At 37.6% G+C, this 13,631-nt stretch overlaps 1 protein-coding gene across 3 annotated transcripts; it reads left to right on the top strand.

Annotated features, from left to right (window-relative positions):
• Positions 1–3,242: 3,242 nt before the first annotated feature.
• LOC113094061 (transcription factor ETV7-like) lies at positions 3,243–12,652 on the top strand. Of its 3 annotated transcripts, none has more exons than XM_026259704.1 (9): positions 3,243–3,509; positions 3,992–4,112; positions 4,674–4,838; positions 4,924–5,043; positions 5,835–5,981; positions 7,169–7,333; positions 7,882–8,024; positions 8,110–8,210; positions 11,897–12,652. In XM_026259704.1, exons 1-9 carry the CDS (start codon positions 3,474–3,476, stop codon positions 12,078–12,080), a joined length of 1,182 nt encoding a protein of 393 aa, XP_026115489.1. In that variant the 5' UTR covers positions 3,243–3,473; the 3' UTR covers positions 12,081–12,652. The 3 variants fall into 3 exon arrangements, with proteins under 3 accessions (XP_026115489.1, XP_026115490.1, XP_026115491.1); XM_026259705.1 differs by having other exon boundaries at positions 3,244–3,509; positions 3,995–4,112; XM_026259706.1 differs by lacking the exon at positions 5,835–5,981 and having other exon boundaries at positions 3,245–3,509; positions 11,897–12,651.
• The last annotated feature ends 979 nt before the right edge of the window (positions 12,653–13,631 follow it).

Here is a 13,631-nt window from a genome sequence, read left to right as displayed (position 1 = left end):
ATAAATAAATACACTCTGGCTGAATGGAGCCCAAGGAACCAAGGTCTAACCATCTCGAAAAGGGAATGAAGCTGAGCGGGTAACCCTTACCGTACAGGATTTCAGAAAAGTGTGCAGAGTCTTGCGTGCACACTTACCACTTACGTTGATTTCAGAAAGTACACAGATCTTAGAGTGTGTACTTATGGTTCCTAAGCATAGCAGAGACGCTGAACCGCATGGGAGAGGCAAGCTCAACTGAGCACTGTAAAGGAAAGTCACAGAGTTTGTTAGTATACACATCACCAGCAGCAATGTAATACACATAGGAGTATACAGAAAGGGTTACATACTCACCAACCCTCCTGCACTGGATCCCACTCAAGGGGCACCTCCTTTTAGTCCAGACCATCAGTAAGGTGGTTGCTATGAACATAGAACCAGCCAAAAACATCATAGGTCCAGGACTGTTATTCAAGAAATTTCCCAAATTACCTCGATCAGGTGGAGAGCTGGTGGTTACAGGGGAATTAGGCAGGGGAGGACAAAAGCAGAATTTAAAAACAACCAAAGGGAATGAGTAGCTACCTAGGTATAGCTCCGGTATCGATTCGGACGAGAACGCTGCCTCATCTGAATCACATCCCTCATGTCCTGCTTATCTCCTCGGGATCCACAATTCCTCTTACCCCTGCCCGTAGGCGGGGGAGGAGCGTGAGCCGTGACACTAGAACTTCTGCACCTGTCTTTGATCCTCAGATTGAGATGGGCCAGGACCCCTATGTTGTTAGAGTTCGGACCTGGACCTTCGTGGAATGAAGGATTTAAAGGCAGCTGAGCGTACCCTTCCCTTCCTGAACTTCCTGACCACTGTCTCGACGGAGGTACTGAAAAGTTCAGAAGGCAAGACCGGAGCATCGAGAAGAAAGCCCCTTCTTTCCTCCCGGTGTCTGCCAGGTTCACCCACAGATGTCTCTCCATTACCACCGTGGCTGCCATAGATCTGCCCATGGCGGAGGCGGCCTGCTTGGTAGCACAGAGGGAGAGGTCTGCGGTGCGGCACAGCTCGGCTGCCTGGTCAGCTGAAAGGTCCTCGCCTTTATCCAGGTCCTTCAGCAGATCAGCCTGATAAGCCTGATGCACTGCCATCATGTGCAACAAAGCTACAGCCTGACCTGCTGCTGCGCATGATTTACCATTTAAGTGGGATGTATCCTGGAGGGGCTTAGATGGCAAACAGGGAGATATATGAGAGGATGTTTCCCCCACAGAAAGATAGCTAGCCAGCGTCTCTTATACAGGGGGCATCCTCTCATTGCCGTTTTTGCGCATCGCCTCGATGTTGGCATAACTTGTATGCTGAAACCGTTGGATGCAAGAAAAAAATAGCTTCTTTCATTAATTTTCGACGTCTGCATGTAAATCAGGGAAGAATGGAAGGCTCACCTGGGCAGGAGGGCTATGATCAGACAAATAACGCTCATTGAGGTGACCTCACTTTGCTGGCACGCTTCCATGGCAAATCCAAATTGGATTTAGAAGGCTCAGCCTCAGCTTCTTTGCCACCCTCAGACATCTTCTGCTCTTCCTGGGCAGAACCCAGCAGAGCACTAACTTCAGAATCAGAGAGAGTTAATGACAACACATCTTGTTCCTGAAGTTCACTCTCGTCTGCCGCCGAAGAGCGTGAAAGGGAAAGTCCCTCTCTAAACTCCTCAGCGAGATCCACCTGCGATTATCCTCCATGCCTCAGCAGCGGAGGGTCCTGAACCGCGGGAAGCAGATGGCTGTGCCTCTTCCTCAAAAAGAGAGACAGATGAGAGCGGAGCTTTTTCATAGAAAAATGCTCGCAATGCATGCAGATCGCCCCCTCAAGGACATTGTGAGCGTGCTCTTCGCCCAAACAAGAGATGCAAAGACTGTGTGTGTCATCAGGTGTCAGATAACGCTGACACGGATGTACACACTGTCTAAATGGCTTGCTAGTGGATGCCACTTACCGTGGCCGTTTTCTCAGATGCACGCTTCAAACAAAACAGTCACTGAAGACGAAAAAGAGAATGACGTGTTCTCCTGTGGACGCTTATTTCATAGTCGTGCCGGTAGTGATGTCAGAGGCTGTCGCCTGCCAACTCGTTGGTGGTTTTTCAAATTATGCTTCAGACACAGGTCATGATGAGGTGTTCCCCACAGTTCGAAGTTCCCTTGAAAGGGAACTATAACAGTATTCTGTTATTGTTTGATGCTGTTTGTGTCATGCTTCCGTTGCCCTCTTGTCTTTATGCTATTGGTTCTTGTTCATTGTATCAGGTTCTGATTGGTTTATTGTCTTGTCATGTGATTATCAGTTCTGTTTGCTCATTGGTTTGTTCATGTCATGTGACCCTCATTGTCTTTTATAAGTATTCACGTTTTTGCCATTGTCCCTTAAAGTATATATATGATGAGCATGATTTCACCAATACAACATGTTCCTGGATCAACATCCTTCAAATCAACCAATCAGAACTGAGATATAACTTTTTAGGCTTACAACCAGAGTTAGGTGCTTCTCTTCCCTTGTTAATCAGCTATCATTTCCGCTGATTTTTGGAATAAATGATGAGTATGATCACGTTCAGGGGTAGGGATTGGGTTAAGTATATATTTTTGGACAAAAATGTTGATCCGGGAACATCAGAAGATGTTGCTCCAGGAACATGTCGTACTTGGCAAAATCATCTGCTTCGTTTCGTTTCATATATTTATTCATTTCTATTACTGAATAAGACATATGCTATCCATCCATTTTTCCATATTACTTGTTACACCATGGGGACGCTGGATTATATATATATATATATATATATATATATATATATATATATATATATATATATATATATATATATATATATATATATATATATATATATATATATATATATATATATATATGCAAATAAACGGTTGCATACGTATTGCGAAAGATGCGCCTCAACAGAATATTGTTACTAACCGATAACTGAAATGTATTTAATTAATACTCATAACAATAAACAAATCCACCTTTTTCCATTTTATTTATTTATTTATTTATTTATTTATTTATTTTATCCCAGTGCTTTTAGCCTACAAAATTTTGTTAATTTGACACTTTTAAAGTTGTGCCACTGTGCGTGTTCTGTCAAACACATGTAATCTTTCTGGACTATCGGGAAACCGCAAAGCAGACGGTCTTAACCCAAACCGGACCGATCTCTTCCTACAGCGTTTGAGCGATCTGTGTGCACAGCCCCTGGCAGATCCTCTCTTTCGTTTTCATTTCCCGGAAGGATTCTTAAAATTGCAGCGATTCGCATAAGAAAGGCAAACTCTGCTGTGCAAAACTACGACTTTACGCGACACCAAATGCTGTGTTTGGAGTATATATCGATCAGCTATTGATAGTAATCCGGTATTAATATTGTATCGAATATTTAGAAGGGTTTGTCAAGTATTGAAAGCTACAGAACATGAGTGACGCCTCCTCACCGCCACCTTTGATAAAGGTAAGATCCATGATAAACACACAGCGAATGCGAGTATAGTTCTATGAATATAAATTAGTAGTCAGTGGTTTTATTAATGCGCACAAGGAAAGGAAAGTACTTTAAATACACGAAAATCACATCAAACTGCTCACTTAAGCAAATGTATTAGACTAGCTTTCTTTTTTTCGTTGTTAGTTTGTAAACTCTCTCAGATTTCATAATAAAAAAAAAGTCAAACGTGCAGATTTTCTGCAAATTTACTTCATTAAAATGTAGGCAACAGTGCAAAACTGAAAATAAAAACTGTGTGTCTCAAATTTACTTTCACTTTTGCTGTGTGCATTGAGATCTCAGTTTGTGTTCATACAGCAATAGTCGATTGTCAAGTTTCTGTATTTTCTGATTCATTCATATAAATGCATTATTATACATCACTGATAACTTCTCTTTGATTTTTATTGAAGTAAATGTTTCTTTCTGCTTTCCCTTCCATGCTTCAGCAGAGTTGTAATGGGAACAAACCCCAAGTTTGCTCGCCGGTTATGCACGACCCACAAAATGAACCTCCATCCGGGTATGAGACAGTGCCTGATGAACTCTGCAAGCTACCTGGAAGACTACGTATGTTCCCACATAAAATAATTGACAAGAACAGCTTTAAAGGACAAATGTACTGAGCGTAGTGTAAACATGTCTTCATTTATCAATGTATAAGTCTACCTATAGTCCAAAGCCATACAAAGTTTTTTGAAAGGAATAGACAAAAATTATTTAGTCAAGACCTACTGTTAATTTACATACAAACTTGCAAATGTGCTACCTGCATTACATCACATCAGTTTTGAATGCGTGCGAATGCACATAAGAAGGGGATGATTTTCACCAAATTATGACCTAAATTTTGCTCTGTTCCTCCCCAAAGGGCTTTATATGACATGCAATATAGTAAGTCAGACATATATGTGCTTGCATGGTGTTTTTATAACTTTTATAGAAATTTAGAGCCACTAGACACTGTCTACATCCACTGCAGCCTCATCATTCTCCAAAATTCTCAAAAAACATTACCATAAAATAAAAAAAAAATCATATAGATTTTTTGAAAGACATGATGGTGAGTAAATGCCACTGTTTTCATTTTTTCAGTGAACTAATGCTATATTTTCTGCTTGTAATGTACAGGGATCAATCCATCCTTGTGGAATAAGGAGGACGTGAATCTCTGGCTGCGTTGGGCTCAGAGGGAATATTCTCTGCGACGTGCGGACCACAACAAATTTGAGATGAACGGAAAGGCGCTTTGTCTTCTCACCAAAGAGGACTTCCGTCTCCGCTGCCCCAGCTCTGGTGTGTGATTATGAAATGAATAAGACATATCGAACAGTTTAGTACACACCTCTCATAATAACTGTGTTGTTAATTGCTGTGACAGGTGACGTTCTGTATGAACTCCTTCAGCATGTGAAGCAGCAGAGGAGATGTGCCATCTTCAGTCCGCTGTCCAGCTCCAACACACAGTCACAACAGATGCCCGTCTCGCACGGGACGACAGGTGATATGTTCTTCAGTGTACAGCTGAGGTCTTAAAAACAATCAAATCCATCCAGTTTAAACAGTCATGCTCGTCTTATTTGACCCCTTGCATATTTATACACAATTTCTGGTAACACTTTACAATAAGGTTCTATTAGTGCATGTTAGTTAATAACATTATTTAATTAACTAACATGAACAAACAAATGCTTAGTTTATGTTAACTAGTTAACTAATGTTTACTAATGAACCTTATTGTAAAATTTTACCAAATAATTTTTAAGTGACAAGCCAAGAGGACTCTTCCTATTTCAGGTTATTCTTTTGCAATCCTCTATTATGGGCATTTTGATAAATGTCTGACTTCCTATTTGAACAAGTGCCAGAGAATGAATGAAATGGCTTGCCGAAGCTTGTAGGAAACACACCGCTGAAGGAACTGAGCCACTGTTTTTGCTCCAGTTCTTGAAAAGGGAAACATTTGGCATATCGTACTTAACAATTTAAATATCTGTATTGTATAGTCCTTTATAAACGATTCTGAGGGGAAACACACTGATCTGCTTCATTTGTGTAACATGGTGTTAAATAACATCCATTTCTTTATGCAGAAGGGAATTTCCTGGTCGTAACGCAAATAGAGCTGTTGCCAGTAGGTGTGGCTAAATTAGACCTACCTCCATTCAGACAATATTGTACAATGCATTTCATTCATATTTGCCATTTTTCAAGACTTGACTCTATATGAATAAAATGTACAGTCGTTTTGCGGTTAAAGCTATAAATAGCATTTGATAATTGGTCTTGCAGGTCCTTACGTTCCCTCTAACAGAAGTGTTCCTGTTTGTCCTGCGAATCCAAATTCCTGGGTGTTAACAGCTAGCTGCAACACAGATCAGAGCCAGGAGAGGAAACCTTTGTCTGCTGACCCTGAGCATTCACATGGCATGCACAGAGGTCAGCACTTAAACCTCAAAAAGTCATGAAATCAAAGCCCTGGGCATAGATCTCATTTTATTAAATGAATTGTTCACCCAAAAATAAAAACGTGCTGAAAGCGTACTCACCCTCGGGCCATCCAAGATGCAGATGAGTTTGTTTCTTTATCAGATTTGGAGAAATGTAGCATTGCATCACCAGTGGATCCTATGCAGTGAATGGGTGCCGTCAGAATGAGATTCCAAACAGTTGATAAAAACATCACAATAATTCACAAGTAATCCACACCACTCCAGTCCATCAGCTAATGACTTGTGAAGTGAAAAGCTTGTTTGTAAGAAACGGATCTGTGTAAACGTTTTAAACTTCTAACCATCACTTTGGGGTAAGACATTTAAATATGTCTGAATCAGGAGAGAAATATTCAGATCAAACACTGTTTTCAAGTGAAAACAGTCCAAAACTGTTCTAAACAAGTATGTCAGTGGACTTTGATGTGAAATTGACTTTCTTATGGGTAGGTTATTCTGACGGCACCCATTCACTGCAATGGATTCGTTTTGATGAGCAAGTGATATGCAAATGCTACATTAAAATCTCTTCTGGTGAACTCATCTTGGCCTGAGCACTAGTAAATTTCCAGCAAAACATTTTGGGTGAACTATTCAGGATTAGATGCAGATACGAAGATGTATATAAAACATTTCTGAGAATGCTTATTTTGTAAGTCTTTAGGTGTTCATCATTGATCATCGTTCATTTTAATGGGTTTGTAGTATTTAATAAAAATGTAAAATATTTTATTTTCGAGCCCCACACATGAAATGTAAAAGATTGTACATGAATTAAGAATCCCATGATTGAATGAATTCCCTAGTTTTAGTTAAACCATGGGTTTTAGTTTAATGTGGTCAACATGGACACAAAGTCATGGGAGCGAATTTGTGGCCACAGTATCTATGATCTTTCTTCAGCATGTCATGTGCTGAACTCTGTAAACATATGCTTACATTTGTGTTTAAGAATGTTAAAAGTGTAAACATTTAATGTTAAAACTCGTTGGAAGTGTACTGAGGCCCCTAGATGATCCCGGCTCCCTGACTGAAGACCACTGATACAGGATATGGATGAGTTTTAGTACTAAAGTACAAATTTGACCTTGACCCTTGAGATTCTATAGCTCTACTTTTATTCATATTTTGCAGAGCTTTCTCATCATTCTCCTGAGGAAAAAAATCAACAGACGCCTCCAGAAAATAACAGACAGCCTTTAAGTGTTAACTCTAGAGAGGAGCCTCTCAACCTGTCCAACAAACCTACAGGACCTGCAAACACCACACAAACCTCGGAGGCTAATGGGAAGATTCCAGGTGCTCATGCATTTTATTTGAGACTTAGAAAACTGGTAACAAAATAATATATGATACCAGCCATTGGTAATGGAGAGAAACAAAAAAATACTGGTCTTTTCTTCAGTGTTTGGCAGTAACTGGTGATTTAATTACAAAATAGATGTAACAGTAATCAGTTACAGTTACTGAGAAACATGTGTAATTCAATTACAGTTACTTATGAAAATAAGCATACGTTGGATAGTTTTTGATCTGCAAAATGCCTCGTGCCATTTAAAGGCTGTTATGTAAAGTGATGCTTTTCTGATGCATTTGATTGGTTCTCTTGCTTGAATTTGCAGCACGCTTCTGCCAACTACATCAATCCTGCCACAACCTGTCTGAGATTTGATTAACTGATTAACAGTTGAAAACATGTGTTCAAGTAGTCAAACATGCAATCAAATATAATCAGTTACATCACTTCAAGTAATTTAAATAGTTACACTATCTATTGTATTTTTAATAGGGTAATCTGTAACCTATTACATTAACAAAGTGCCCTTCCCAACTCTGCTTTTCATTAGACTGCAAACTCTTATGGAACTATGTGTACCAGCTGCTGTCGGACAGCAGGTACGAGGCCTTCATTCGCTGGGAGGATCCGGACGCCATGATCTTCAGAGTGGTGGATTCTAACGGACTGGCACGACTCTGGGGCAACCACAAGGTGCTGCAAGAGACCACGCCAGCTCATGTCTTCATTGCTTTACGTGCAACTGATAATAATTGAGTCTGTTTGTTTGTTATTGCAGAACAGGGCCAATATGACCTATGAGAAAATGTCCAGAGCATTACGCCATTACTACAAGCTCAACATTATCAAGAAAGAGACAGGCCAGAGGCTGCTCTTCCGGTGAGTGGAGGCACTCAAAAGGCATTTGAAGTACATCTGTGTGTGTGTGTGTGTATATATATATATATATATATTAGGGGTGTAACGGTTCACAAAATTCACGGTTCGGTTCGGTTCAATACACTGATGTCACGGTTCGGTTCGGTACGGTTCGGTACGTTTTAGATACAGCAAAAAGAAAAAATTGGCAGATAAATTTCCTTGATTTTTTAAAAAATGTATTATTTATTAAAACTAACAAAGTATGTGTTTTTTTTACATTGAACAATGATGGAGCTATTCTTTACCCATCTTCTATGGTGTTTTCTTAGCAGCATACTGTATAAAACAAAAATAGCTCCTTATAAATTTTTTTTTAAAAATTAAATGTAATATTGTTGTAGTGGTTATGAACAAATACAAAGATGTAACTCTTTTTATATGGAACTCTATAACTCTTTATATTGAGTGTGTTTTTACTCAGTTGGTTCTCTATTTGGGCTTATGTTTTTTGGAACAAAGCAGGAATTACGGTCTGTCTGAAATGGGCTCGTGAAGGAATATTGTAATGGGGCTCAATTACATTAAGCATGTTCTTAAAACCTGCGTTTTCCACTACAGAGTAAGGTCTCATATCCGCGGCTATAACGTAAATGCACCATTCGCTGCGGTGATGTCCGTATACGGAGCCCGGGACGTCACCTGTAGGAGAAAAAAAAGCAATCCGTGGCGACGGTTTTGCAATCCGTCCCCTCAGTTTATAAACTGTACTCACGAATTCATAAACTGTTCACTCGATTTAACAAATCGTGCCCACGGATTAACAAACCGTGCCCACGAATTTCCAATCCGTGCACTTAGATTTTGTAAACCGTACCCTCGGTTTTTGAATCCGTACCCACGAATTCATAATCCGTGCGCACGCTTTCGCAATCCGTTCCCTCGGATTTGTAAACCGTACTCACGGATTCATGCAGCAAACTCCTACGTGTTAACATACAGTTTTATTGAATATTATTATGTGGAATAGGTTTACAGCAAAGTGTCTTAAGTGATTCTCTATCAAGTGTAGTACGAGGTGGAATACAAAGATTTAATAAGAAAGATGCGCATTAAAATCTTGTTCAATTGCTGATAATCTATAATAGCACTTGATTATTATTGTGCAATAAACCTGGCATTGTGACTGACTCTGGAGTAATTTTTTCCTCTTTTGTAAGTTATTTTGGATAAAAGATTCTTATGCATAACCTGTTTAATAATATATAATAATGATACAAATAAAAATAAAGTTATTTTTTATAATTTTAATTTGTAGGCTAAATAAATGAGTACAAGACAGTAAAAATATGTGTCATAAAATAATTTGTGAATTGCTTTATTTAAGTTAGATGCATGTTTCACTGTTAAGTGTAAAATGCGTGTCAGTTTTCAAATCCGAGGGAACGGATTGCGAAAGCGTGCGCACGGATTATGAATTCGTGGGTACGGATTCAAAAACCGAGGGTACGGTTTATCTAAACGCACGGACTGGGAATTCGTGGGCACGGTTTGTTAATCCTGGGTACGATTTGTTAAACCGAGTGAACAGTTTATTAATTCATGAGCACGGTTTATAAACTGAGGGGACGGATTGCAAAACCGTCGCCACGGATTGATGTTTTTTCTCTCCTACAGGTGACGTGCGGGGCTCGTAGTACCGAGCCTTCAGCGCGTACTGAGTGAGCGAGCGCCTGACTGAGTAGCCTAACATAAACATATAAGTTGGTGTTTTTTTTTCTTCGGGGGTGTCAGGGGCATTGCCTGTTACGTCGTTTGGGTAATTGGGCTACCTTGTTGAACGCATAACATTATATTTCACACACCTTTTTTATTTTCCAAATTTAATTAATTAGTCCAACGAACCGTTCGGTACATCATGCGTACCGCGTACCGAACCGAAAGCCTCGTACCGAACGGTTCAATACGAATACGCGTATCGTTACACCCCTAATATATATATATATATATATATATATATATATATATATATATATATATATATATATATATATATATATATATATGTGTTTTTTACTTAAGTAGTCAGGTAAATTAGTTAATAAGTTGATATGAAATGTTCTCTGAGGTTTAGAATGTGCAATGTTATTTTTACAGATTTATGAACTTTTACCATTAATCGAATAATCTGCAGAATGAAATATGTGAATTCATTAGTTAGTTATTAACTTTTTTTTAGGTTAAAATGTATGCAATTTGTATTTGATGATTTACATATATATATATATATATATATATATATATATATATATATATATATATATATATATATATATATATATATATATATTTTACCATTTCTTTTCAGGCCTTTTGCAGTTTTTTTTACAGTAAATAGTTCCTTATAACAAATATGTGTTTATAAGTTGAAATATTTATTTTTATTTAATAAAATTTAGGTGTACAATAATTAGAAAATAATTGGAATAATGTTGATGAATGGGTCAATGCAATGAAACAACATCCAAAGCACATGCAGATCCACAAATTTCCAAAGGGGAAAAACTTTTTTTTCTTTTCTTTTTTTTCCTGGTTATGCCAAGCTGGAAAAAAAAATTATCAGGTAGACATTTTGAGTAAAAAAATATTCTATTTGTTTTTTTGTTTTTATCCTTAATCGTCATCCAGTAAACAATGAAGCTAAAACTGTTAATTCTGTTAAACTGGGCATTGTGATCTCAAAATGGAAAATACTGGATTGGCCCAGATGTTGTACAATCATCATATGTTTTTCAAGTCAATTCAAGTTTATTTGTGTAGCGCTTTTTACGATACAAATTGTTACAAAGCAGCTTTATAGAAAATTAAGTTTCTACAATATTTAGTAGTAGCTTATAAGTGGTGACTGTCAGTTTATGTGCAAATGACAGAAATTTTCAGAAAAATCAATTAAAGACGTAGTCAAACAGATCATAAACACTAAACAGCAATTATTATATGATGCAATCAAACTTATAGCAAAATTTGTTAATCCTAGTTACCAAAAACAGATAAACAAATAGAGATATAATTAGCATAGCTGCTGTTCCAACCAAGTAAAATTAATTAGTTTAACCCAAGCTAAAGAATAATAATGCACATTTGATCAGATGTAACCGCAGTCACAATTTAAGAGATACATTATTTGAATGCTTGACGAAAGAGATGTGTTTTTAATCTAGATTTAAACAGAGAGAGTGTGTCTGAACCCCGAACATTATCAGGAAGGCTATTCCAGAGTTTGGGAGCCAAATGTGAGAAAGCTCTACCTCCTTTAGTGGACTTCGCTATCCTAGGAACGACCAAAAGTCCAGCGTTTTGTGACCTTAAGGAGCGTGATGGGTTGTAACGTGGTAAAAGGCTAGTTAGGTACGCAGGGGCTAAACCATTTAGGGCCTTATAGGTAAGTAATGATAATTTGTAACTGATACAGAACTTAATAGGTAGCCAGTGCAGAGACTGTAAAATTGGGGTAATATGATCATATTTTCTTGACCTGGTAAGGACTCTAGCTGCTGCATTTTGGACGACCTGTAGCTTTTTTATTGACGAAGCAGGACAACCACCTAGAAGTGCATTACAATAGTTCAGTCTAGAGGTCATGAATGCATGAACTAGCTTTTCTGCATCAGAAACAGATAACATGTTTCCTTTTACATGTGCTGCAGGTTTCTGAAGACCCCTGAAGAAATCATGCAAGGCAGGTCAGAGCGTGGAGAACCGTCAGGGTCTCCCGATAGTCCTGCGTCTCCAGACTACAGAGAAGAAGCTCTGGAAGTATCACCTGTATCGACTCCTGCTACCATGAGCCCCGGCTCTGAACACAACTTCAGCATATCACCAACCCCATAACATTCACATTCGGATCCAGGACCAGCTTTAGTAATGAATAAACCTGACTCTTTAGAATGGGAAACCCAGAGTTGATCTTCTGTCAGAGTGAACGTCCCATGCAGCTCAATGTGAAAAGCCATCAGCAGCACCAGAGATGGCTGATATCCCAGAAGTACCACAAGACTCAGTAATATTTTAGGAGACACTCAGTTTAAAGCCACATCACATGATTTTGACTCAGGGTAGTAGTGTGCAGTAGTTTGCTGTTTAGTATGTGTTAAACGCTGAATGACACTAATTTGACACAACAATACTGATTTATTCTCATAGTTGATGATTGGAGGTAATAGGAAATTTTCTCTCAGGTTGTAAAACTGTGCAATGTTATTTTTACAGATTTATGAACTGTACTGCATTATACTATACTATATAACATCATTACATTGTTGATTTTTACCATTAATCGAATAATCTACAGAATGAAATATGTGGATGTATTAATCAGTTATGAACTGTATGAAGGGAGTTGACACATAATTTTTTTATTCTTTTTTTTTTTTTTTAGGTTGAAATGTATGCATTTTGTATTTGATAAAATTTTATTGTATTTTACAGTTTCTTTTTAGGTCTTTTGCAGTTTTTTTTACAGTAAATAGTTCTCTATAACAAATAATATAAATATTTCTTTTTATTTGATAAAATCTAGGTGTATAATAATTATAAAATAATAAGAAAAATGTTGATGAATGGGTCAATGCAATGAAACACCATCCAAAGCACATGCAGATCCACAAGGACGCCTCCGCAAATTTCCAAAGGGAAAATGTCAAAAATTACTTAAAATTATTTAAAGTACTGTAAGACAAAACAACTAAAAATTTTATATTTCTTATTTTTAATTTACCCCTTCTACAACATTTTTTAAAATTATTATTGTTATTATTATTTAAAGAACCAAGGTTCCCACTGTCTTTTAAAAACCTATACTGAGAAATGTTATTCTAATCTAATTTTAAAAGTTTGAATTATAGTAATCATTTATTAATCAGTCATTTAAATTAATACAATCCATATGTAGACATTCTGAGTAAAAAAATGTTTTATTCTATATATATATATATATATATTATCCTTAATCCTTATCCCGTAAATCAGGAACAACTGTAAAAGTCATGGGGCCTTTGAATGTTGCTGTGACCAATGGGGGGCCTTTGAGTCAAAATGGGAACTTTTAACAGTATCTTAAAAGCAATTCGTTCAGCTGGGGGAAGTGACATCACTTGTTTATTGCTCACTGGAAATAAACCCTAGCTGTGTGAATGGTAGGTAATTTCACAAGTTTTGGAAGAGGAAGTTGATAAATGTAAGTTTCAATTTTAGTGATTCATAGTCCTTCTGGGATCAGTTCTTCCTCTTAATGTGTGTGCACTTGAAATCTACTGTATGATTGGTTTAGCTATTATTCTAGCTCTATAATAATCTAGACATGACTGTGCTCATTTTAAGAAATTTTACTAAATGTCAAGCATATGACTGTTCTAAAGACCACAATAATGCAGACATTTACCT

The sequence above is a fragment of the Carassius auratus genome, unplaced genomic scaffold, assembly GCF_003368295.1.
Source record: "Carassius auratus strain Wakin unplaced genomic scaffold, ASM336829v1 scaf_tig00215236, whole genome shotgun sequence".
In the NCBI taxonomy this organism is placed as follows: Eukaryota; Metazoa; Chordata; class Actinopteri; order Cypriniformes; family Cyprinidae; genus Carassius; species Carassius auratus.
This window is presented reverse-complemented; position numbering and strand designations above follow the sequence as displayed.